Here is a 25,762-nt window from a genome sequence, read left to right on the forward strand (position 1 = left end):
TCTCTATTCTGTTCAATTGATCTGTGTCTATTTTTGTGTCAATACCATGCTGTTTTGGTTACTATTGCTCTATAGTAAATTTTGAAGTCAAGTAGCTGATGCCTTCAGCTTTGTTCTTCTTACTCAAGATTGATTCGGCTGTTTGGAGTCTTTTGTAGTTCCATATGAATTTTAGGAGTGTTTTTTGTATTTTTTTGTTTTACCTTGCAGATTCACCTCAAAGGATGTTTTTTCTATTTCTGTGAAGAATATAATTGGTATTTTAATAGAGATTGCATCAATCTGTAGATTGCTTTGGGTAATATGGACATTTTAACAATATTTGTTCTTCCAACCCATGAACATAGAATATTTTTCCATTTATTTGTGTCCTGTGTTCGTTCTTTCATCAGTTTTTTTTGTAGTGATCTTTCTCCTCCTTGCTTAAATTTATTCCTAGGCATCTTATATTTTTGTAGCTATTGTGAGATAACTTTCTTGATTTCTCTTTCAGATAGTTTGCTATTGGCAAATGGAAACACTACTTAGTTTTGTATATTGATTTTTGTATCCTGCAGTTAACTAACACAGGTTCACGCTTGTACCAGTCCAGCTTCCTAGTCGTCTTCCATTCCGTATTTGTATCTCTACAGCAATGAGAAATCTGAAACCTGAGGGAGTTGGAAAGGCTTCTTAATCAGTCTTCGGCCTCTGTCTTTAGGCCTTCGAATCATTTGTGCCTTCCCAAGTGTTTGTTGTTTTCATACCCTTGGCTTTTCTCAGATTTAGTGGGGCATTAATTTATAGGCACCCTCTTCTCCTTGCCTTCACAACAACTAAACCAACTTCACAACTTCAGCTAAACCAACTATCTATCCCCATCTTCACTACACCTTCAGTAATTTGTTGACAGCTGTTTAATGTGTTGCTTCCTTTTCTGTTTTTATGTTCTTTTGAGTTTATGTATTTTTATATTCATTCATTCTCATTTTAGTGGGGTTTGGGGATGAAGTACTGATAAATATAGTTCAGTACACCATATTTAGTTGACATAATTTTAAAAGCTGTCTTCTGCTTTTATTACCTCCATTTTCTAAATTGAACACCTTGTTGGGCTTCTCATCTTGCTTTGCAATTATGGGACAGAAGCATTTCACATTAGATTCTTAGCTAAGGCTTCTCTCAAAAGATATATTTCATTCTTGTCTGTTACATCGTTTAGAATTTACATAGTTTCATTTGCTAGTATTTCAGTAATAGTCCTTGCATTGCTTTACTGCAGGTTCAACCTTCACAACATACTGTAAAAACACAAACCCACCACTGAATCCTTGATCTTGTGATTGGCGCTTAATGCCACCAGATGGCGAGCATGAGCTCTTGTCAGACAGTTAAGGCAAGAAACTTGAAGTGGGTGCTTTCTTCATGTTTTATATAATGAAACTAGAATACCTAAATTTGAAACAGCCAGCTTTTGAAAAAGCTGGTAATGGTTGTATTGCAGCAGAAAATCATAGGCTTTGGACTCAAATGGACTTGAGTTCCAATCCTGCTTCTAATTGCTACTCTATGGCATTAAACATAAGTTTCATAGTTTATTAGAGCTTCCTTATCCTTAGAACTGGGATAATGATAACTTTTTTGGGTAATCGCAGGGATTAAATGAAACTATGTATGGAAAACCCCTAGCCTAGGGACTGGCACTTAGTATTCATTAAACATTAAACCACTCTCTGTCACTTCCTTTTCTTAGAGCTCCTGCTTCCTTTCTTATTTAAGAGTTTGTGTCTAAAACGTGGTAATACAATCTTTTGTAAAAGTCTGTTGTAAGCTCTTAGCACTGATAAACTCAACTTAAACCACACATCATCTCTATAAGGTATAGTTAATGACTAGGAAAAAAGCTAATGATTCTATCTTTCCCCTCCATTTAAAATACATCCAAGAGTGCACAAATGCTAAATGATCACCCAAATGTTACACTTCTTTTCATTCTGAATCTTTGCCTGAAGCTAAGTGCCCATGTTATGATTTGCTGTTAAACTTAAAACTTCTGCAGTCCTCTCTATATGTAATACCATCTTTTGTAAAAGTCTGTTGTAAGCTCTTAGCACTGATAAACTCAAACCACACAACATACCTATAAGGAAATTATTAATTTTATCCGTATTTTAAAGACGGAGAAACTGAAGCACAGAGAGATTGTTAATTCACCTGGGACACATAGCTTAAATGCTATTTCTCATTTCTTTCTTCTTTTTTTTTTTTTTTAAAGAGAGAGGGCCTTACTCTGTGTCCCAGGCTAGAGTGCAGCGGCATGATCCTAGCTCACTGTAACCTCAAACTCCTGGCCTCAAGTGAGGCTCCTGCCTAGGAGTAGCTAGGACTACAGGTACACACCACCACACCTTTTTTTTTTTTTTTTTTTTTTGAGATACAGAGTCTCACACTGTCGCCCAGGCTGCAGTGCAGTGGCGCAGTCTCTGCTTACTGCAGCCTCTGCCTCCTGGGTTCAAGTGATTCTCCTGCCTCAGCCTCCCGAGTAGCTGGGATTACAGATGGACACCACCAGGCCCAGCTAATTTTTGTATTTTTTGTAGAGATGGGGTTTCACCATGTTGGTCAGGCTAGTCTTGAACTCCTGACCTCAAGTGATCCGCCCACCTCCGCCTCCCCGAGTGCTGGGATTACAGGCATGAGCCACTGCGCCCGGCCCACACCTGGCTTATTTTGAAAATTTTTTTGTAGTGATGGGGGTCTTGCTGTGTTAACGCAGGCTGGTTTTGACCTGGGCTCCAGTGATCCTCCCATCTTGGCTTCCCAAAGCTTAGGTATCTTTTCAAAAGGCTAGAAAGAAACCAAAATCGTCATAAACTCTGGATGACAAGATTATGACTGGCTTAAATTTTTCTGGCTTCCATTTTTTATAAAATGTATCGTGATATAATCGGGGCTGAATATGAGAGCTGGAATGGCCACTGAGTGTTAACTTTGATTCAGATCTCTCAAATGAGTAAACTATAATTCAACACCATTAAATGATTTGCTTAGAATTCACTACTTCTGACTGGGTCACGCTGGTAATCCCAGCACTTCAGGAAGCCAAGGTGGGAGGATTGCTTGAGCCCCTGGAGTTTGAGATCAGCTTGGGCAACATGGCATAACTCTGTCTCTACAAAAAAATATGCAAAAATTAGCTGGGCATGGTGGCACACGCCTGTGGTTCCCAACTACTCAGAAGGCTGAGGTGGGAGGATCACCTCAGCCCAGGGAGGTTGAGGCTGCAGTCCTCATGCCACTGCACTTCAGCCTGGGTGACAGAGTGAGACCCTGTCTCAAAGAAAAAAAAAAAAATATCCACCACTTCCTTTTCTTGAGCTCTTCTTTTTTTTTTTTTCCTCCTACTCCCCTTTGCCTCCATCCTTCACTCAGAATATTTTTAAGCCAAGCAGGATACTGTGAGAGACAGTGGTTACGCATATGAATTGGTTTGCTTTTAGGGAGTAATTTGACAATGTATGTCAAGTCTTTGGGCATTATGTTCAACTTCTTTATGCTTGCAGGGTTTTGCATGGTGAAAATTATAAAAATTCAGCTGCTAGGATCTTTGATGTTTAAAAAGGTGAGGGGAGGTAAAAACCTAAATGCCCAATAATAGGAATTAAACTGGTAAAATAATATTGTCATTTTAATAATCAGATAAAATGATATAGATGAATATTCAATGACACGAGAAGATATTTATAAATATTATAAAAACAATATTTTAATTGGTTACATTATATGTCACTATGCCTTCAGAGTAGAGAGAAGTGACAGTTTCAACACAAACTGAAAAATTTGTAAGATAATGGCTGCTATTTCTAGGCCTGTAAAAATTCATTTACCCAAAGAAAATCATAGTTTTTTTTTTTTTTTTTTCTGGAGATGGAGTTTCGCTCTTGTTGCCCAGGCTGGAGTGCAATGGCGCACGCAACCTCGGCTCACTGCAACCTCCGCCTCCCAGGTTAAAGCAATTCTCCTACCTCAGCGTCCCGAATAGCTGGGATTACAGGCGCATGCCACCACGCCTGGCTGGTTTTTGTATTTTTAGTAGAGATGGGGTTTCATCATGTTGGTCAGGCTGGTCTCGAACACCTGACCTCAGGTGATCTGCCTGCCTCAGCCTCCCAGAGTGCTGGGATTACAGGCATGAGCCACCGCGCCCAGACCTATTTTTCTTTTCTTTAAAAGAAGCTTTTACTTTAAAAAAAAAAAAAAAATTATCAAGGTTTTTTTTTTAATCATAGGGCAGTTACCTTAGATTATCAAAATACTTTCCAAGGTTGATTGACTATTAATAAAGTTGGAATATTTGGTAGCTAATGCTTAATTGTATTTTGGGATTATCTTATTTTTCCCCGACTGTGTCTTTTCACTGTAATTTAAAATTATGTTTTAATATTATGACAAAAGGACAAAAGCTCTGCTTGCTTTGAGGTGAATGTACATAGGCACTTATCCTTTTTCGATGTTTGCTTTTTAGGGTTCATTTTCTTGGATATCACTACATTTCTTTCAGTGAAGCAAGCCAGTTAATATATACTGTCAGGGGGCAAACAATAAAGAGGTTAGAGGGAAGACTTTATAATTTTTTTCTTGTTATTTTTCAGTCAGAACTACTTCCTTTTGAAATGTATTTTTTTCCATCTCCAGTGGCTGAGAGGAGAGTATCTTGATTTGAGGTCCCTGAGCAGCAGATGCTTTGTATTGAGAGTAACTGATTAAAGAGCCCTGTTCTTTGTTTTTGTTTTTGTTTATTTTTTTTTTCTTTTTTAATCATTCCAGGTCTTGTCATGTCTTAGGAAGTTTGAGCCTATAGCCCAACTGAGTGGATTGTTATTCCATATTAGTATGGTCTTCAAGATATCAAAAGTTAAATATGTATGAACACATGAACTACATTTTCACACTGTCTCTTTTTTTCCTCCAGATAGCACAACGATAGAAAAATTAAGAGCTATTTGTTTAGACCATGCCAAACTTGGAGAAAGCAGCCTTAGTCCATCTCTTGACTCACTTTTCTTTGGTCCTTCAGCCTCACAAGTGCTATATCTAACAGAGGTTGGTTTTTGGGTTTTTTTGTTGTTGTTGTTGTTTTCTTTGTTTTTCCTTTTAAATTTATTCGGTGTTCTTTAAATTTGACCTTTCATATGGTAAGGTGAATGATTTGGGTAAAATTGTAATGAAGTAGTTTTGAAATGAAATATTAATTTGAAATAAATAATAGTGAGATGGTCAAGAGTTTCTTGGCACTGACAATAGTACAAATAGAAGTTATTTTTTTTTTAATCTTTTAATACAGCACTCTCCCCCTCTTCTCTATTTTTCCAGGTAGTCTATGCCTTGTTAATGCCTGCTGGTGCACCTCTGGCTGATGATTCCTCTGATTTTCAGTTTCACTTCTTGAAAAGTGGTGGCCTACCCCTTGTACTGAGTATGCTAACCAGAAATAACTTCCTACCAAATGCAGATATGGAAACTCGAAGGGGTGCCTACCTCAATGCTCTTAAAATAGCCAAGCTTTTGCTAACTGCCATTGGCTATGGTCATGTTCGAGCTGTGGCAGAAGCTTGTCAGCCAGGTGTAGAAGGTGTGAATCCCATGACACCGGTAATACAGACTTTTTAAAAATCCTTTTATAATAGTAGATAGCAATTTTTAAAGTAAAACTAATTAGTATTTTAAGTGTAGAGTTCAAGGTTGACTCAATGTTCAAAGTGCCTTATTTCAGAGGTTTTCTTTATGATGTTTGTATTAAAAGTGCAAATACTTTTCGCTGACAGCTGATAATCTGAGGGTAGTTTCTCCCTGCCCACTTAAATCTTGCTTGACTTTCATTTATTTTAAACCTAACAAAAACTCCATATGAATCTCTTATTAACTTGTGCCTGGCAGATATATAAAGACACAGATTATAATAAGAGATATAATTGGTTTATCTTGTTGCTTGTTTCCCTTCCCACCTTGGGCTTAAACCCAAGTTCTGAGCTTATTCTGACTCGGTTTCTGCCTTGGTGGCATTCTTGATCCATGTCACAAAAAATTCTCAAGACATGCCAGAATTTGATACTTATTTATGAGAGATCAAACTATGCATTTAATTCTAAGTAAAATTTTATAAACATCATAAATGATTGTTTTACTAAGTTACTGATAGAAGGTAAAACTTCAGGGATAAAGATTTTCTTCTTTAGAAATGGCTTAGTTTTCAATTGTGGAGATCAGAATGTTGATATTTATGGTAATATCACATATAATTGTTTTAGCTATGATAATACTGTGGTTACGTTTAAAAGGAAGAGCCCCCTATATTTTTGAAGTGATTGCTGAGATACTTCCAGGTGAAATTATATGATATCTAGGATTTGCTTAAAAACAATCCTGGGGTGGAGAAGTGATGGAAAGCAAGGGAGGATAGTCAGATTAAACAATTTGGTTCACTGGCGATAATTCCTGAAGCTAAGTAATATGTACATGGGAGTTAATTATACTACTTTCGACACTTCGGTGTGTGTTACGAATTTTCTGTAAAAAATGGCTTAAATTTTATATTGTTTTGTATCACAGGTCCCATCTTTGTTAGGATTTTTTTTTTTTTTAAGTAGTTCTTATTAGGTAAGTAAAAAGACAGCTTCTTGTTAGGATAAAAACAGATTTTTGTCATGATCCCTGACACAGATGCTTAATGAAGTACACAGAAAACAATTACATGTTTCCACTTTCACCTTTCTTCAATATTTCTTCAGAGAATGTGCCACTATGGATACAGAGGTACATAATAACCTCTAATCTCAACGAGCTCACAGTAGGGAGCCCAGTGCAAACTTAGTAATATAGAAATATCTTAAAATAATATTGTAGAAATATTTACAGTGTATGTATAGGAGGGGAGTTACAACTTGAAGGCAGTCAGAATTACCTCGCTAACAACTACGTAATGAAATTAATCTGTCACTGATTTAACAACTTGATTATAGTATTAAGTAAAAACTAGGGTACCTTTCATACATTAGTCCTCTTACTGCTTTTTCAGTATTCCTTAATTTTTCTTTTTTTTTTTTTCAAAGCAAAATGTGGTAACAATGGGGAATACAAGCAGGGTCTGCCCAAGGCATGTACATAAAAGATGTACAATACTTTACTGAGTCTCTAGAAGGGAACCAGTCTAGTGTATCATTATCCCCTGCAAGTTAAGCTGAGGCCAGATTTAGAGACACGAGTTGATTGCTCTAGAATGGGGATTTGCAGACACGTGGCACTACAGTGCACAAGGAAGAGAGGAAGCCCACTTTGTTGGCAGTGCTTTTTGTGTAAGTTGCCACAGGTTCTATAATGTGTATATGCAAGGAAGTCGTTCTGCGGGAGTGGGTGATGAATGAAGAGCAATTGGTTAGGTCTGGTTATGTACAAATTATTTACTCCAAATAAAATGGTTAACTTTTTTCAGATCAAACAAGTTACCCATGATCAAGCAGTGGTGCTACAAAGTGCCCTTCAGAGCATTCCTAATCCATCATCCGAGTGCATGCTTAGAAATGTGTCAGTTCGTCTTGCTCAGCAGATATCTGATGAGGTTAGTTTTATCAAGACTTCTGTCACAATTTTAACTTTCCTAGGCCCACTTATTTTAATCACTGTCTCATTCTATAGATAATGTCCCCTTAATATCAGTTTTGTCTACTATTAATATTAGTACTTTCTGTTTTTAATCAACTTTATGTATAATAAACAGCATCCTTTTAAAGTATACAGATGGGGTGATTTTTTTTTTTGAGACGGAGTCTCACTCTGTTGCCCAGGCTGGAGTGCTGTGGTGCCATCTCGGCTCACTGCAACCTCCACCTCCCAGGTTCAAGTGATTATTCTGCCTCAGCCTCCACAGTAGCTGGGATTACAGGTGCCACACCCACCCCCCCATGCCCGGCTATTTTTTTATTTTTAGTAGAGATGGGGTTTCATGATGTTGGCCAGGCTGGTCTCGAACTCCTGACCTCTGGTGATCTGCCTGCCTCAGCCTCCCAGAGTGCTGGGATTACAGGCATGAGCCACCATGCCCGGCCCAGATTCGGTGAATTTTGACATATATGTGTGAAACCACTGCTGCGGTCGAAACCGAATGTTTTCATCACTCTTTATGCACTTTTGCAGTTTATTCTTTCCCCAGGTAACTACTGCTCTTTTTGTCCCTAGAGAGTATTTTTTGTCTTCTGGAGTTTTATATAGGTGGATTATAGTGTGTGTTCTTTTGTGTCTGGCTTCTTTCACTAAGAATAATGACTGAGAATTACCTGTGTTGTGTGGATTAGTTGTTCATTCCTTTTTATTGCTAACTAGTACCCATTATGAATATTCCACATTTCGTTTATCCATATACTTGGTGAAGGACAGTTGGATCATTTTCCCTTTTTGGCTGTGAATAAAGCTGATGTAAACATTGTGTACAAGTGTTTGTGTAGACATAAGTTTTCGTTTTTCTTGGATAAGAAACTACGAGTGGAAAGGTTGTCACCTTTGTAGTAGTAAAATGTATTAGTAAAGAGCTAGATAACTTGGGGAGCGTACTTTGTTGTATTGCTGTTTAAAGGCAGGAGGTGGGGAATAAGCCAGGTGCAGTGGCAGATGCCTGGACTTCCACCTACTTGGGAGCATGAGGTAGGAGGATCTCTTGAGCCCAGGAGTTCAAGGCTGTAGTGAGCTATGATCACACCACTGTACTCTAGACTGGGTGACAGAGCCAGAGGGCCCCCCGCCCCCACCTTTTTTTTTTTTTTTTTTTTTTTTTAAAGACAAAGGCAACTTGGGAATTTAAAGACAACGGTACTACACAGTAATTCCTATTTCCTTTACAAAGTGAAACATTTTTGTTTTTCTAAACATAATTTCACTCTCATTCTATCAACAGTTCTATTTACTCGTTATCTTGCAGGCTTCAAGATATATGCCTGATATTTGTGTAATTAGAGCTATACAAAAAATTATCTGGGCATCAGGATGTGGGTCGTTACAGCTAGTATTTAGCCCAAATGAAGAAATCACTAAAATTTATGAGAAGGTAAGAATTATCACAGAACTATATTCCTTGTAAACAAATGTTTCTTAATTGTGCATGTGGTTTGATTTTTATTAGCCTTGCTATTTTTAAAAATTGAATCACTTGCATCTTAATGGTTGAAAATTAATTGATAGCTATGTTGAGAATATGGTAAAATTTTACTTTGAAAATGAAGTACTTAAGAATCCTGCCATGGGGCTGCTTTTTAAATGAAATTGCCTTTTGCTGCTTCTTGTGGGGGTCAGATATAATTGTCTCATACTGAATTTGCTTTATCCCATTCTCTTTTTTCTTTTATCATCTTTCTGTCCTGCGTAAATTTTGGTTTGTCAGTTATGGTATGGCATTTAAGTATTTTTATTTGATTGTCTTAAAGCAGTCAAAAATAAGAGTGTTGGCCAATTAGATATCATTCCTGACCTTCTATTAGATTAAGCAAATTATCTACAGAAGAGAAGCTGTGGTTGGCTTTTTGATTTATCATGTGTACCTGCCCCTGATGCTACATATTTAGAAGGAGAAATTGAGTTACAGGAACTTCCCTGACTTGGTAGAGCTTCTTTTACATGGCCAACATCACCCTGATTTGCCCAGGATATATGTTGATGTTCCATAGTATCTGTCTGGCACAGCCCTGGGTATTCATTCAGCTTATTAACTGAATACTTATTCTGTTTCAGGCATGTACTGTAGTTACTAGTTTTTGATTAATAAAGTCAGATTAGAATTCATTAGGTACCTCTCCAGGCATATTTTAGGTTGTAAGCCTTTGAAACCCTTCCTGAATAGTTGTCAGACAATTGATTTTGAATAAAATGGCACAATAGGCAAGCAACATAATGGAACTAGTCAAAAGTACCTAAGTGCTATGCCACAGTGGTTCCTGAGAAAGGATTGGTTGTTGGTTCAGAAGTAAACAACTCAGAAGGTCTCAAAAAGATAGGTAGTGTGCTCAGTGTGCTCCTTCAGCCCTCCTGAAGACATAGGAAAATAATGGAATTAGACTTTATTTTCTATTATAGTCATTTCCAGACTATTCCAAAGGGGCCTCAAGAGTTAACATGCAGCCATGGAGAGGCTGAGGCCAGGTGGTTTAAGTGAGCAGATGAGTTTTAAGCACTAACTAGAAGTTGTGTGAGATTTTTCTTAAATACTTCTTTGGGTAATTTGTTCTTGATTGTAATTTTACAGACCAATGCAGGCAATGAGCCAGACTTGGAAGACGAACAGGTTTGCTGTGAAGCATTGGAAGTGATGACCTTATGTTTTGCCTTGATTCCAACAGCCTTAGATGCTCTTAGTAAAGAAAAGGCTTGGCAGACATTCATCATTGACTTACTATTGCACTGTCACAGCAAGTAAGTATCTTTTTTAATTGTAAGAAACTTACTTTTTGTAAATGGAGTGAATTAATTTAGGCTGGCAAAATGTGTCCCCAAAATTAAGTATTTATTGTCTCTGTGGCATATTGGTATTGAGGAAAATTTTATTATTTAAGAGTGTTTTACTTAACCTAAATGTTTGGTTTTAGTCTCTGCAAATGCCAATATTAATTGTCAAAGCATGATTTTTTTCTAATCTTAGAATTTAGTTTTACCTAGGAGGTATATAGATTAGCCTATTTCTAAAAATCTAGTTTGCAAGATTTAAATCATATAGGACATTAGCCTCCTATCTTAGATTCCTAGATGCCAGGTTTTTTAAAGCCAAACAGAATTTGATATGAAATTTGTAAGACAGGGTCATTGTAAGAACTTTTGCAGTTTACACTGATAATGAAGATCAGTTATAAAGCTCATGTTTTCATTTCAAGAGCATTTAATCAGTGGCAGTAATTTTGTTTTGGGTTTCTTTTTCTGCAAGTCAGTCAGATTTATAGAAAATGTTGGTTTCCATCCTCTTGTATCAATCTGATCCTGATCTTCGTATATGGTAACTTTATTAACTTGGGCTCTAATTTGTGTCACTGTTGTATGTAATTAACCTGTTTTATCTGTATTTTGTGAAAAGACACAGAAAATGTTTACTTTCATCATTCCATCACATGCCATTCAATAATGACAAAATTCATTGATGAAGGGTTGATGTAAATTCACAATAAGCCATTTGTTGAAACATAGTAATAATTAAAGTTTTAAAAATATACATGCTGTGGGGGGTAGGGTTCAACTTGCCCACTCGAGAGGATGTAGTCTGAAGTGAGAATGTCACTTTAGAGTCTAAAGTGATTTAGTGGGTTTAAAGTGTGAATATCACCTATTTTAAGAAGGTCCTTGGGTAAGTTCTTTGAAGAAATCCAGTCCAGCCTATTCAGAAACTCTTAACAGGATCCCCACAAATCGGGTTGGGCATGCTACCTCCTTGAGAAGACAATCCTGCACGTTGGAAAAGATAAATAGGTTTAGTAAGTCTAGTTCCATTTAATGATGCATACATGTGGGAATGGTGAGGATAGGAAAGATGATTAGCCAACAGTTTTAATGACGTGAAACCTGGAGGGTAGCAAGTTTGTTATTCTATGTTGAATTTTAAAAATCTTAAATTAGGAACTTATTTCATCTCTTAGTCTACTAACTATTAAGGAACTTGATTTAACAGGGTTTTTTGCCCTCTACCCTTTATGAAAATTACCCTTATATAAGTCAGAACCATTTTGCCCCTCTTCCCTGAAACTTGCATGCAGTGCGGTAAAGTACTGTAGAAAGCATGTTATCTCATTATGTCACCATATTGTCTGCAATAATAAGGAGGGTGTTCTAAGTTAGGATCTTTTTGAGTTTTAAGTACCTGATTTTTATAAATATCTGAATACCTGTGTAGGTTCAAAATCCATTATTTCCCGTTAGTAAGAATTTGTCAGCAAGTCCGACTTGGACATTAATTATTGGCATTAATATTCTAAAATCTGAATCCCCAGGCTGGGCACGGTGGCTCATGCTTTGTAATCCCTGCACTTTGGGAGGCTGAGGCAGGTGGATCACCTGAGGTCAGGAGTTCCAGACCAGCGTGGCCAACATGGTGAAACCTCGACTCTACTAAAAATACAAAAAATTAGTTGGACATTGTGGTGGGCGCCTGTAATCCCAGCTTCTTGGGAGACTGAGGCAGGAGAATTGCTTGAACCCGGAAGGCGGAGGTTGCAGTGAGCCGAGATCGCGCCATTGTACTCCAGCCTGGGCAATAAGAGTGAAACTCCATGTCAAAAAAAAAAAAAAAAAAAAAATTGAATCCCCAAATACATACTGGCCCCAGGGGTTTCAGATAAGGGATTGTGAGCTGTGTACAAGTCTGCCCCTCAGATGGAGTTTATAATCCTATAGTAACGTTTAAGCATAGTTATTTACAAGGTACTTCTCACTTAATCCATGTAGCAACTCAGAAGTAGACTTTGCTGATGGAGAGGCACAAGGACTGTAGAAATTAAATGACTAACAAGGGCATAATGATCACTAAATGCTAACACTAAGACTGAAGGTTTTCTGCCTCTTGAGTTCTGACATTTCTGCCACACAAATTGGGCTCTGGGTGTAATTATAATCCACCAGCAAATATGTGAATCCCTACCTATGTGCTTGGCAATTAAAACCAAAGTCAAATAAGGCAGTTCTTGCACTCAAGGAACTTTGAGAGAGAAATTGGTGCCATAAAAGGTAAAATACTTTGAGAATTGGAAAGGCCATAACTTACTTTCTACCTGGAAGGAGCAAAAGTGAAGGTTTTGTGCAGGATGTAGCATGCGAGCTCATGTTTGGGTAGGATTTATATGTGCATAAAAGTAGAAGATGGTCATTGCCAGTGCGCTCTCTCTCTCCTTTTCTCACTCCCAGTTATGTGGCTTTTACTTCATGTGTCTTTGAACTCCATACACTTTCCTCCTCATGGTCTACCCTGCTCTAAGCAGTCTGGACCCATTGCCTGGACAATCATAGTATCCTTGATCTTCCCACCTGTAGTGTTGTACTCTTCTAATCTGTTGACTACACGGCAAGCAAAGTGATCTCTAGAAAATACGAGCATGTTGCTTTCCTGCTTAAAATCTTTCCATGTCTTCCCATTATCTTTGAATTAAGTTCAAACTTTTAAATTTGGCTTATAAGCACTCCATAATTTGGTCCCTGCTTCTACTCATTCAGAAGTTTCAACTTAAATGCCACATATTCTAGTAACTTTTCCTTATCCCTAATCTAGGAAAGGTTTCCTAGACCTCTGTTCCTGTTAGATGGTCTGCTTCCACATAATGACACTGACCTTATTTTATTGTAATTAGTTGCAATGGATTTAAATTCTTTTAGATAAACGATATTCTTTTCTGCTGTTTCCACAGCCTGTTGTTTTATTCCCTGCCTAGTTAACTCACTTATGTTACCTCTCTGATCCCCGAAAGCATTTGACTTTGCCACTCCTGGGATAGTGCTTTCAGAGCAGAGCTGAGTATTTGGTTTAATGTTTAGAAAAGGAGTCAAGGATAATACTGTACAGGAGGTTAGTGGGAGTCAGTTTGACAGAAGGCCTATGGTGCTAAGGTCTAAGCAGTGTTTGATGTTAATGTGGTGTAGGCAGTCTCATGTATATGTTTGGTAAATATTGATCAAATACCTATTGTGTACAAGACACTACCCACTGTGGATATGGCAAAACAGAGAAAATCTTAGCCTTCTAGGAGCTTACATGCCAAAAGGGATGGGGGAAGAGAAGGCATACGAGAAGTATATCAGATAGGAATAAGTGCTATGGGGGTGAAATAAAGCAGGAAAAGGGGCTGTGTAGTACGGGGCATGAGTGGAGTTCATTTTTTTATAGGGTAGTTGAAGAAGACTTCACAAAGGTGATAGCTTTGTTTAGAGGTCACCTTTTATCATTACCTTTCAGAGCAAAGTAATAATCCATGTGACTCATGGAGAAAGTATATTTTAAGCAGAAAAAAACAACAGATGTATATGTCCAGGCATGTCAGGAACATGCCTGACATGTGAAAGAACAGCAGGGAAACTGGAGTGGATGGAACAGAGGCGGTAGGGGACGGGGACAGTTGTAGGGAGTAAAGTCAGAGAGGATAACAAACACCCTGTGAGGGTTTTTATAGGTCATTGTGAAGACATTGACTTTGACCCTAAGTGAGATGGGAATCTTTCAGAGGGTTTTAAGCAGAGAAATGATGTGCTCCACCTTAACTTTGTAAGTTTATTCTGGTTAAGAATAGTATGTAGGATAGCAGGAAAAGCAAGCTATTTTATGAATTTAAATAAAAGATGACAGTGGGCTGCATGCAGTGGTGGCTCATGGTTGTAATCCCAGCACTTTGGGAGGCCAAGACAGGAGGGTCACTTGAGGCCAGGAGTTTGAGACCAGCCTGGGCAACATAGTGGGACCTTGTCTCTAAAGAAAATAGAAAAAAAAAGCCGGGCGTGGTGCACATGCCTGTAGTCCCAACTACTCAGGAGGCTAAAGTGGGCAGATCACCTGAGCCCATAGAGGATGAGGCTACTGTGAGCCCTGATCGTGCCACTGCACTCTAGCCTGGGTGACAGAACGAGACCCAGTCTCAAAAAAAAATTTTTTTTTAGCTGGATGTGGTAGCATGCACATGTAGTCCTAACTAGTCAGGAGGCTGAGGTGGGAAGATTGCTTGAACCCAAGAGTTTGAGGTTACAGTGAGCTAGGATGATGCCACTAAACAGCCTGGGTGACAGAGGGAAACCCTGTCTAAAATAAAAGGGACTGACTATTGTGAAGATAGAGGCAACAGGATTAGTTGACAGAAATGTGTTTCTTTTGAAGCACTATAGAAGTCTGCATTTGCTCAGGGAAGTTTTATCAGGTATTCACGAGCATCAACTTTTTATTGCCCCTCATATTTGGGCTGTATACCTAGCTTATTGAAAAATTAGTAAACCAAAGCAGTGGGAATAACATACCTTTGAAAATCTGATTAAGTTATGGGCTTGCTCCCAGAAAAGTAGATACGCCTCACTTTGGTTTACTTGGGTTCCCCCCAAATTCTACCTCCAAAAATTTTAGGGGCTTCTGAATCCCTCTGATTTATAGGCCTATGGACTGTTTTCAGAAACCTAAGATACCCTCTAGGGAGGGAGGTTAGTACACAGAATGTATGCTGTCAGGTCCTTTACACTTGTACTTTAAATTAAGTTCTGAGGGCTGGGCTCAGTGACTCACGCCTGTAATCCCAGCACTTTGGGAGGCCAAGGCGGGCGGATCACCTGAGGTTGGGAGTTCGAGACCAGCCTTACCAACATGGAAAAACCCCGTCTCTACTAAAAATACAAAATTAGCCAGGTGTGGTGGCATATACCTATAATCCCAACTACTCGGGAGGCTGAGGCAGGAGAATCGCTTGAACCTGGGAGGCGGAGGTTGCAGTGAGCCAAGATGTTGCCATTGCACACCAGCCTGGGCAACAAGAGCGAAACTCTGTGTCAATAAATAAATAAAAATAAATTTGGTTCTGAGTTATCTAGTAACTAGCACAAAGACAGAAATGTAGTTATCCATGAAATGCAGTTTGTGATGTCTGTAAGATATTCACAAATGCTTAGCAGGTACTTGTTGAGCATCTTCCATGTGTCATACATTGTTCTAGGTGCCAGGACCTTTGGCATCAAGAAAGCCCCTACCCTGAAAGAGCTTACTTTGTAATGGAGATAGACTACACATTTGATAACTGGTTCTTGAGGTCCTCTTATACGCCAGATACTATTCTAGGTTCCAACGGCACAGTTTTAATTAAAGGTAGATGATGTCTCTGCCCTCTTGGAGCATTTTATTCTAGTGAGATCTGTATAGTACATAACAGTTTTTAAAAAAGATAGATCCATGATTCCCAGATCTGAGAATCATGAGACAAGGTTTTCCCAAGGGTCATCAGAGAGAAAATAGGGTATTGTGATTCTCAATCTTTCTTTTTTCTTTCTTTTTTTGGAGATGGATTCTTGCTCTGTCACCAGGCTGGAGTGCAGTGGCGTGATCTCAGCTCACTGCAACCTCCGCCTTCCGGGTTCAAGCAATTGTCCTGCCTCAGCCTCCCAAGTAGCTGGGATTACAGGCGCCCACCACCACGCCTGGCTAATTTTTGTATTTTTAGTAGAAACAGGGTTTCACTATGTTGGCTAGGATGGTCTTGACCTCTTGACCTCCTGATCCGTCCGCCTCACCCTCCCAAAGTGCTGGGGTTGCAGGTGTGAGCCACCACACCCAGCCTGCGGTTCTCAATCTTTAGTGCACATCAGATTGACCTAAAGAGTTTATTAACACATTGCTGGGCCCCACCTCCAGTATTTCTGATTCAGGAGGTCTGCATTGGAGCCTGAGAATTGGCATTTCTAACAAGTTCCCAGATAATGCTGATGTTGCTGCTCTGGGGACTGTGCTTTTGGAACTGCCAGTACGGTATAAGGCAGCAGTCCCCAACCCTTTTGGCACCAGGGCCCAGTTTCATGGAAGACAATTTTTCCGTGGATCAGGGAGGTAGTGGGGGATGGTTTCGGGATGAAAGGATTCCACCTCAGATCATGAGGCATTAGTTAGATTCTCATAAGGGGCACATAAGCTAGAACCCTTGCATGTGTAGTTCAATAGGGTTTGCGCTCCTATGAGAATCTAATGCCACCGCTTATCTGACAGGAGGCGGAGCTCAGGCCATAATGCTCATTTGGCCTTCTGGCCTGGGGTTTGGGGACCCCTGGTGTAAGAGACATCTGCCACAATAGCCTTACTGTGGTTGCTACAGAATTTCCACAGAGCTGTTGTGCAGAACCACAGTTGAATAAAAATTCTGTGGAAGGCCAAAAAGATGCATAAGGTTATTGTAGTAGAGCATTTGGTATATAGAGGAACATTTCCAGCCTGTTCCAAGAAAGAGGTGTTAAAAGGTGGTATCCCTCAAACTCTTGGTGTCAATTTGAGGTTATAGTCCTGGACATACAGCTTAAGTTCATGTATTATGTGGTGTTGGCTTGAGTGCTTGTTGTGTGTAGGTAGGGTAATCCTGTATCCTTACTATTATCTCCCTTTTATACTCCCCCCACCCCTCCTCCCCAAGAGGGAACAATGTTACAATCATTTTTTAAAATGAAAATAATGTATTAAATGTGAAACATTTTTTATTTCAGAACTGTTCGTCAGGTGGCACAGGAGCAGTTCTTTTTAATGTGCACCAGATGTTGCATGGGACACCGGCCTCTACTTTTCTTCATTACTCTACTCTTTACTGTTTTGGGGGTGAGACTTTTTAAAATATGCTTATCAATGTGATTCATTCTTTAAGCAAGAAACATTCAGAAATTTGTGGTTTTAGCTTGCATTAAAGTTAGGACAGTCTATATTTAATAAATGAAGTACTACTTTATTTCCCGCACTGTGGTAGTCATCTTCTCTAGTTAACTCTGGGTTTTTAAAAAAGTGGATTTTGAGGATGGACATGTAAATTGATATTATTCTACTTTGTTTCCAGAGCACAGCAAGAGAGAGAGCTAAACACTCAGGCGACTACTTTACTCTTTTAAGACACCTTCTTAATTACGCTTACAATAGTAATATTAATGTACCCAATGCTGAAGTTCTTCTCAATAATGAAATTGATTGGCTTAAAAGAATTAGGGTAAGTTGCAGTTAATACTCCATTTATATGTCATTATTAGTAAATAGAATGTTTTATTGATGATTTATATTTTTTGAGCATTTTGGTTAAATGGAAAACTCCAAAGATTGATAAAAGGGACCAAAGAATGTACTCTGCATCAGTGGACGTTAGTAATCTGTGATTCACAAAATTAATGCATATCTAGTTTTGTAAAATGAATTGCTTACTTGACACTTGAAATACTGATGTTCAGCTTCTTTTATTTTAGCATTTTGGGCCTTTTTGCAAATTCTCATTTTTAAAAAAAATATTCTTGAATTGTTTATGTCAAAAATGAGTCTGATAGAGCAGAACTTTCTACCATAACATCTGATACTTTTTACTTAGGCAAAATGATACAAGAATTTATTTCTGAAGAGATTTGTAGTTTTTAGCCTTCAAATTAGCATTTCTTCTAGTAGTTCATAAAGCCAATTTCTAGAAAGTTCTGAAGAAAACAAAGTTGTTTGAATGGAAAGACTTAAGGAAATTATCTCATATCCCTCCAGCTCTGTCTCGTTCTGGCTCCTCTCTCCCTCTCTACCTCCCTTTCATAAGCTAGACATTTGATTTCTTCCCCCCGCACCCCACCCCCCGCCTTTGGCAGGATGATGTTAAAAGAACAGGAGAAACGGGTATTGAAGAGACGATCTTAGAGGGCCACCTTGGAGTGACAAAGGAGTTACTGGCCTTTCAAACTTCTGAGAAAAAATTTCATATTGGTTGTGAAAAAGGAGGTGCTAATCTCATTAAAGTAAGTTCTGTGTTCTTGGTTGTAAGCTACATATCATAACCTTCTAAATGTTTATAATCAAATTTAATTAATTTATAGTAGTATTATGTCTTTGTACTTTCTTGATCTTTTCTCTTTTTTAAGAATCTTTATCAAATTTACAGTAATTTAAGAAATACAGTTATGCCTTACTTTATTCAAGAGACATTTCTAAATTTGTATTTAAATAAGATTTCATGGCTGGACTTGCTGGCCTCATGCCGGTAATCCCAGTACTTTGGGAGGCCGAGTCCAGTGGATGGCTTGAGCCCAAGAGTTGAAGACCAGCCTGGGCAACATGGTGAAACCCCTTCTCTACAAAAGAAAAAAAAAAAATTGCCAGGTGTGGTGGCGCACACCCATGGTCCCCAGCTACTTGAGAGGCTGAGATGGAAGGATCACCTGAGCCCAGGAGGTGGAGGTTGCAGTGAGCTGAGATCGCACCACTGCACTCCAGCCTGAGGAACAGAGCAAGGCCCTGTCTCAAAATAAATAGATAAATAAATAAGATACTTTATAAAGTAATTGTTGTTTAGTTTTTGTCTTTGGAAAATCTGAATTGTTAATTTCATTTAATGAGGCAAAACCTCTGTTTTGTAAGAATGCATCTTGTATATCTTTAATGAGTTTTTTCATACATGTAGTAACACAAGGAAACAAAGTTTCATTTTTGTACATTTTATTTCTATTCAAAATGGGTTTAATTTGCTATACACTTGATTAAAGGAGCAAACATTTAAAATAAAAATTTTGATAAGTACTATATTCAGTTCTTTCTTAATATTTACAAATTTATTTAACCTGCGAAATTAGGTATGTTAGTGATAGTAAATAGTGTTTTGAAGGAAGATCTTTTTATTAGAAAATCTGAGTTTTCTGAGATGTAATGAGATCTTAAATTCCAATGAGTAATTTTAAAATGATTTACTTACAAGAGAACTTTTTTTTTTCCAAAAATATATAGCATTGCTAATATGTAATCCCTTTTTCAACTTTTTAGGAATTAATTGATGATTTCATATTTCCTGCATCCAATGTTTACCTACAGTATATGAGAAATGGAGAGCTCCCAGCTGAACAGGCTATTCCGGTCTGTGGTTCACCACCTACAATTAATGCTGGTTTTGAATTACTTGTAGCATTAGCTGTTGGCTGTGTGAGGAATCTCAAACAAATAGTAGATTCTTTGACTGAAATGTATTACATTGGCACAGCAATAACTAGTAAGTATTTTTAATAGAATGTGATAATCATTTCAATGTTTCAAAGTTGTTTTCCTGTTTTTCTTTCAGAAAATATTTCCAACTTACATATTTCTTTCAGTAACTAGTTTAAGATTTTTAGTGAATGAATGTACAGTTAAGACCATTATAGGCCGGGCACAGTGGCTCAGGCCTGTAATCCCAGCACTTTGGGAGGCCAAGGTGGGTGGATCACCTGAGGTCAGGAGTTTGAGACCAGCCTGACCATGGCGAAACCCTGTCTCTACAAAAAATACAAAAATTAGCTGGGCATTGTGGTGCACACCTGTAATCCCAGCTACTCAGGAGGCTGAGACAGGAGAATTGCTTGAACCCAGGAGGTGGAGGTTGCAGTGAGCCGAGATCGCGCCACTGCACTCCAGCCTGGGTGACAGAGCAAGACTCCATCTCAGAAAAAAAAAAAAAAAGAAAGAAAAGAAAAGAAAAAAGAAAAATAAATAAGACCATCATAAGCAGACCACCTTGTATAGAAAAAAATTCAAACATTTGTTAAGTGGCATCCTATAAGTGGTGTCGCCATTTGGCAAGATAAATTTCATCTCATGAAACCTGACATAAAATTCAAACTCCAGATTAAAAGGTAGCCAAAGTAAATGCCGTAGAGTATAGACGTAAAACTTTATTTTATTTATTTATTTTTTTGAGACGGAGTTTCACTCTTGTTGCCCAGGCTGGAGTGCAGTGGCGCGATCTCGGCTCACTGCAACCTCTGCCTCTCGGGTTCAAGTGATTCTCTTGCCTCAGCCTCCCAAGTAGCTGGGCTTACAGGCGCCTGCCACCATGCCTGGCTAATTTTGTATTGCCACCATGCCTGGCTAATATTGTATTTTTAGTAGAGATAGGGTTTCACCATGTTGGCCAGGCTAGTCTTGAACTCCTGGCCTCAGGTGATCCACCTGCCTCGGCCTCCCAAAGTGCTGGAATTACAGGTGTGAGCCACCGCACCTGGCCCAGACTTAAAACTTTAAGTTGCATGTATTGGAAAACCTTTCAGGTCCTCACTTAGAAGTTCCTTAACGTTATGAGTTCGAAGAAAATCTGGCTTTGAAGATTAGAACGTGAGAAGTTACCATTTTGGTGCACCTTATTTATGTTCTCATTTAATGCCCACACCAGGCGCATGAATAGGCTGCAGATTTCAGACCTTACAGATAAGGAATTGAAGCTCAAAAGGGCAAGGGCAATATAAAATATTAATAACAGAAAAAGCAGAAATAAGCATAATTGATGCTGTTTTAAGAGAAAATCGCTATTTAGAACACTTAAGAATATAATTGATTATAGTAAATCTTTAAGAACATGTCAAATTACTTTTTGATGTGTTTCAGAATGTTTGGAAGTTTTAAATAACATCTCAGGAATTTCTGAATAAATTGATTGCTTAAAAGGTTAGACCTTTAGCTGTCCTATCAAATCTATGTATTGTGAGAATTTTTGTATTTTTTTTTAACTTAATGGGGGTTAATTTTTTAATCACAGATTGGAATATAGTACAACATTGTTTGCATCCTTCCCTATCTGCCATTGTTCCCTATCTGCCATTGTTCCCCATCTGCCATTGTTCCCTGTCAACACAGAAATATTTACCTAATTCCATTTTTGGCCATGCAGTTTGGTATGATATAATTAACTGGTCCCCTAGACAATGATACTTAATGTTGTTTCCAGGTTTATACTAGGTGGAGGGAGATAGGAAGATGTACAGTGATTTACAATTATCACAAATCTGCTGTCTTGCTTGCTTCTCAAAATAGCATTATAGATATCAGGAAAGCAAGTGTTACTTTTATTATTACATTTACTAGGAAGAAACAGAAAGTTACCTAAAGGTGGGGGAAAAAAAGTGATAAGCATCAGAACCAGGATGTGAGCCCATGTGGTTTTAGGATTATTTAAAACTGAGAAAATTATAATGTGTTGGTATATTTAGATAACATTTCATTCCTTGCCAAATTTGAAGGCAAAAGTATCAAATATTAAGAAAGTGAATAATGGCTAAAAATAAAGATGCAAGTAAAGTTAGCATGTAGACATTAGAATTATACTATCTTGTACTTTTGAGACTGCCATAGAAGCAACATCATATGAAACGGGTTTGCGGGTGATTGGATAAGAAGCTGCACAGTGGTGCCTGTTGCTGTATATTTTAGATTGTTGGAAGATGAAGTGCAAACTCAGAACACTGCTTCAGGTTTCTATAGGGTTAGTGGAATTATGGGTGGTAGAATTATTGCCAGGGTTGCTTTGTCAGCATAATAGAGTTTGAAAGGACAAAATGGCCGTGTTCATGCTACAAGAATCTTTCCTTCTCTCAGCTTGTGAAGCACTTACTGAGTGGGAATATCTGCCACCTGTTGGACCCCGCCCACCCAAAGGATTCGTGGGGCTGAAAAATGCCGGTGCTACTTGTTACATGAATTCTGTGATTCAGCAACTCTACATGATTCCTTCCATTAGGAACGGTATTCTTGCCATTGAAGGCACAGGTAGTGATGTAGATGATGATATGTCTGGGGATGAGAAGCAGGACAATGAGGTAAATTTGAGTTACCATTTCTGTTTTCTGTGTTTCAAGTTATGATACCAGATACTATTCTCTCTTAAGAGAGTGTTATACTTTTCATCAAACGTATTAAAGTATATTTGAAAGTTAGGGATGGGCCGGGCACACACCTGTGGTCTCAGCTACTCAGGAAACTGAGGGAGGAGGATAGCTTGAGGCTGCAGTGAGCCATGATCATGCCACTGCACTCCAGCCTGGGTTACAGAGTGAGACCCTGTCTCAGAAAAAAAAGAAAAAGTTAAGTAGGGATGGACTTCTCCCAGCCAGCATGAAGTGCTACCTCTTAACATAGTATAGTTCTCACTACCTACCAGAATTTAAACTGCAGATAATTTTTAGAATGGTTTGTACATTTCTAAAGCAACAGTTGGCTGGGCATGGTGGCTCACACCTATAATCTCAGCACTTTGGGAAGCTGAGGCAGGTGGATCACCTGAGGTCAGGAGTTCAAGACCAGCCTGGCCAACATAGTGAAACCCAATGTCTACTAAAAATACAAAAATTAGCCGGGTGTGGCGGCACATGCCTGTAGTCCTAGCTACTCGGAAGGCTGAGGCAGGAGAATCACTTGAACCCGGAAGGTGGAGGTTGCGATGAGCTGAGATGGCACCAGTGCACTCCAGCCTAGGTGACAGAGTGAGACTCCGTCTCAAAAAAAAAAAAAAAAAAAAAAAAGCGACAGTTAATGTACTCGTGTTTTTTTGTGTAGAGCGTTTAGTATAATTTGGGGTTTGTTTAATGGTAAGAACCTTCATTTTTTATAATAGTTTTAAATTTTTACTTTTCTATTTCTAAATTTTAATTTTCTATTTTATGCCAAGTTATACAGTATCTGCCAATTTCACTGTCTGTGCTTACTTTTAGGTTATTCTTTGAATTTCCCTTAGATCATAGCTCTTCTTGATTCGGAAACAAACTTTCCCTACTTTAAATAGTCTCACGTAGTCTTGTGGCAAAATTTAGGCTGCCTACTGAGTATCCAGTGCAGTATAAAGCAGTGAAGAAGTTGAGTTGTAGTGGCGAATCAGAATTGACATAACTGTAAGATAGCTCTTTAAAGAAGAGCATATGGCAAGAAGACTTAAGTTGTGGTCATGTTTGTGCTTACCGTATAATATTTCCTTGGTTTTACTTTTCCTGTTTATAGTGATAGTGGGAACTGAAGAGAGAAGCCAGAGTATATTCTAATTGTAGTAAATGGTTCTTTTCATTCCCTCCCTTCAGTTGCCAGAACTGATTTTGCTCTGAAGAAGTAGTTTATCAGTTGGAGCTTCTGGAACATCTACTTGCCTCAACTCTTCCCTAGACCTGCTTTGCCAGATGGTCTAGGGATTGGGTTCTGAGCACTTTTACTTTTTAAAAAAAAGCTTCATAAAGGACACTTATACCCATACCTGATTAAAAACCACTGCTCTGGGAAAAAAATGTAATTCAAATTCCAGTTCTGGAGCCCATCATATACCTGGGATATTGAGTTAAACACAAGTAGATATAGGTAATTGTACTGGCAAGAAGTAAATGAGGCATAGAAAATATAATACAATTTCAAATAAGGTGTACCACTTTTACTCTCATGGTATCCTCTGCTCCACGTTGTCTCTGCACCCCAGTGTACTGTGGGAGTTTTTGTGGGGTTTTTTGGGTTTTGGTTTTTTTGGCTTATGTTTTTGTTTCCATCCCTAGAGTATAAGTTTCTCATGGGCAGGGACTGGTTGTTGTCTATTTCTATATCAGAGTTATCAGATACAACTCAGAGAATACTGAAAGATAGTTAAATGTAAAAACACATTCTTCTTTGTAGCTGCCATATGATTATGACCTTTAGGAATTCTGTCTTCATGTTAACATCTTACACCACTACTTCTGTTGTTTTTTAAAATTGTGGTAAAATACATATAACATGAAACTTACCATCTGTTTTTAAATGTGCAGTTGTCCTATTAAATACATTTACATTGTTGTACACCATCACCACCACCCATCTCCAAAACTCTTCATATTGCAAAACTGAAACTAGTCATTAAGCTACTCCCCATTCTCCCTCCCCACAGCCTCTGGCAACTACTATTCTTTTTGTCTCTATGATTGACTACTCTACATACCTCATATAAGTGATTATATAAGTGAAATCATACAGTATTTGCCTTTGCATAGCTGGCTTATTTCATTTTAAAGTCTAAGTAATATTCCATTATATGTATATATACCACATTTTCCTTATCCATTCATTTGTCGATGGACATTTGGGTTGCTTCCCCATTTGAGCTATTGTGAATAAGGCTGCCATGAACATGGATATACAAATAGCTGTTTGAGGTCCTGCTTTCAATATTTCCAGGTATATGCTCAGAAGTGGAAGTACTAGATCATTTGGTGATGCTATTTTTATTTTATTATTTATTTTATTATTTTTTTCAGACAGAGTCTCACTCTGTCACACAGACTGGAGTGCAGTGGTGCTATCTCAGCTCACTGCAACCTCTGCCTCCTGGGTTCAAGCGATTCTCCTGCCTCAGCCTCCCGAGTAGCTGGGACTACAGGCACGCACCACCATACCCCGCTAATTTTTGTATTTTTAGTAGAGATGGGGTTTCACCATGTTGGCCAGGCTGGTCTCGAACTCCTGATTTCAGGTGATCCACCCACCTTGGCCTCCCAAAGTGCTGGGATTATAGGCGTGAGCCACCATATGCGGCCAAATTTTTTGAGGAACTGTTTTCTAGAGTGACTGCGCCATTTTACATTCCAACCAGCATTGCACAAGAGCTCCAATTTCTCCATATCCTTGCCAACACTTGTTATACTCGCTCGTTCTGGTAGTTGACACCCTAATTGAGTGTGAGGTAGTATCTCATGGTTTTGATTTGCATTTCCCAAATGGTTAACGATTTTGAGCATCTTTAGCTGTGCTTATTATTGGCCACTTGTTCATCTTCTTTGTCTGTTTTTAAATTGAGTTGTGTTGTTGAGTTTTAAGAGTTCTCTGTATGTTCTAGATATTAACTCCATATCAGATATGTGATTTGCAGATACTTTCTTTTGTTGCCTGTACCTCTGATGTCATATCCAAGAAATCACTGCCAAATCCAGTGTCTTGAAGCTTTTGCCCTATGTTTTTTTTTTTTTTAACAGTTCTGTGGTTTTAGCTCTTACATTTAGGATTTTGATCCATTTTGAGTTAATTTTTGTATGTAGTGTTTCATAAGGGCTCAACTTTATTCTTTTGCATGTGGATTATCCAGTTTACCCAGCACCATTTGTGGAAGAGTGCTACAGTCATGCACCACATAACAACGTTTCAGACAATTACAGACCATATATATGACAGTAGTCCAATAAGATTATAATGTCGTATTTTTACTGTACCTTTTCTATTTTTAGATGCACAGATTCACCGTTGGTTTGCAGTTGTCTACAGTATGTAGTACAATAACATGCTGTACAAGTTTACAACCTA

At 38.4% G+C, this 25,762-nt stretch overlaps 1 protein-coding gene across 8 annotated transcripts in view; it reads left to right on the forward strand.

Annotated features, from left to right (window-relative positions):
- USP9X (ubiquitin specific peptidase 9 X-linked) overlaps positions 1-25,762 on the forward strand; it is a 147,406-nt gene that overhangs the window by 94,571 nt on the left and 27,073 nt on the right. For all 8 annotated transcript variants that reach the window (XM_019019262.4, XM_055376430.2, XM_055376429.2 and 5 more), the window contains exons 22-31: positions 4,952-5,082; positions 5,353-5,631; positions 7,469-7,594; positions 8,948-9,073; positions 10,265-10,431; positions 17,200-17,308; positions 17,541-17,687; positions 18,316-18,462; positions 19,481-19,703; positions 22,058-22,278. In XM_019019262.4, the coding sequence (XP_018874807.2) occupies positions 4,952-5,082; positions 5,353-5,631; positions 7,469-7,594; positions 8,948-9,073; positions 10,265-10,431; positions 17,200-17,308; positions 17,541-17,687; positions 18,316-18,462; positions 19,481-19,703; positions 22,058-22,278 (1,676 nt within the window). The remainder of the gene's footprint in view (positions 1-4,951; positions 5,083-5,352; positions 5,632-7,468; positions 7,595-8,947; positions 9,074-10,264; positions 10,432-17,199; positions 17,309-17,540; positions 17,688-18,315; positions 18,463-19,480; positions 19,704-22,057; positions 22,279-25,762) is intronic.

This window comes from Gorilla gorilla, chromosome X, assembly GCF_029281585.2.
Source record: "Gorilla gorilla gorilla isolate KB3781 chromosome X, NHGRI_mGorGor1-v2.1_pri, whole genome shotgun sequence".
Classification (NCBI taxonomy): domain Eukaryota; kingdom Metazoa; phylum Chordata; class Mammalia; order Primates; family Hominidae; genus Gorilla; species Gorilla gorilla.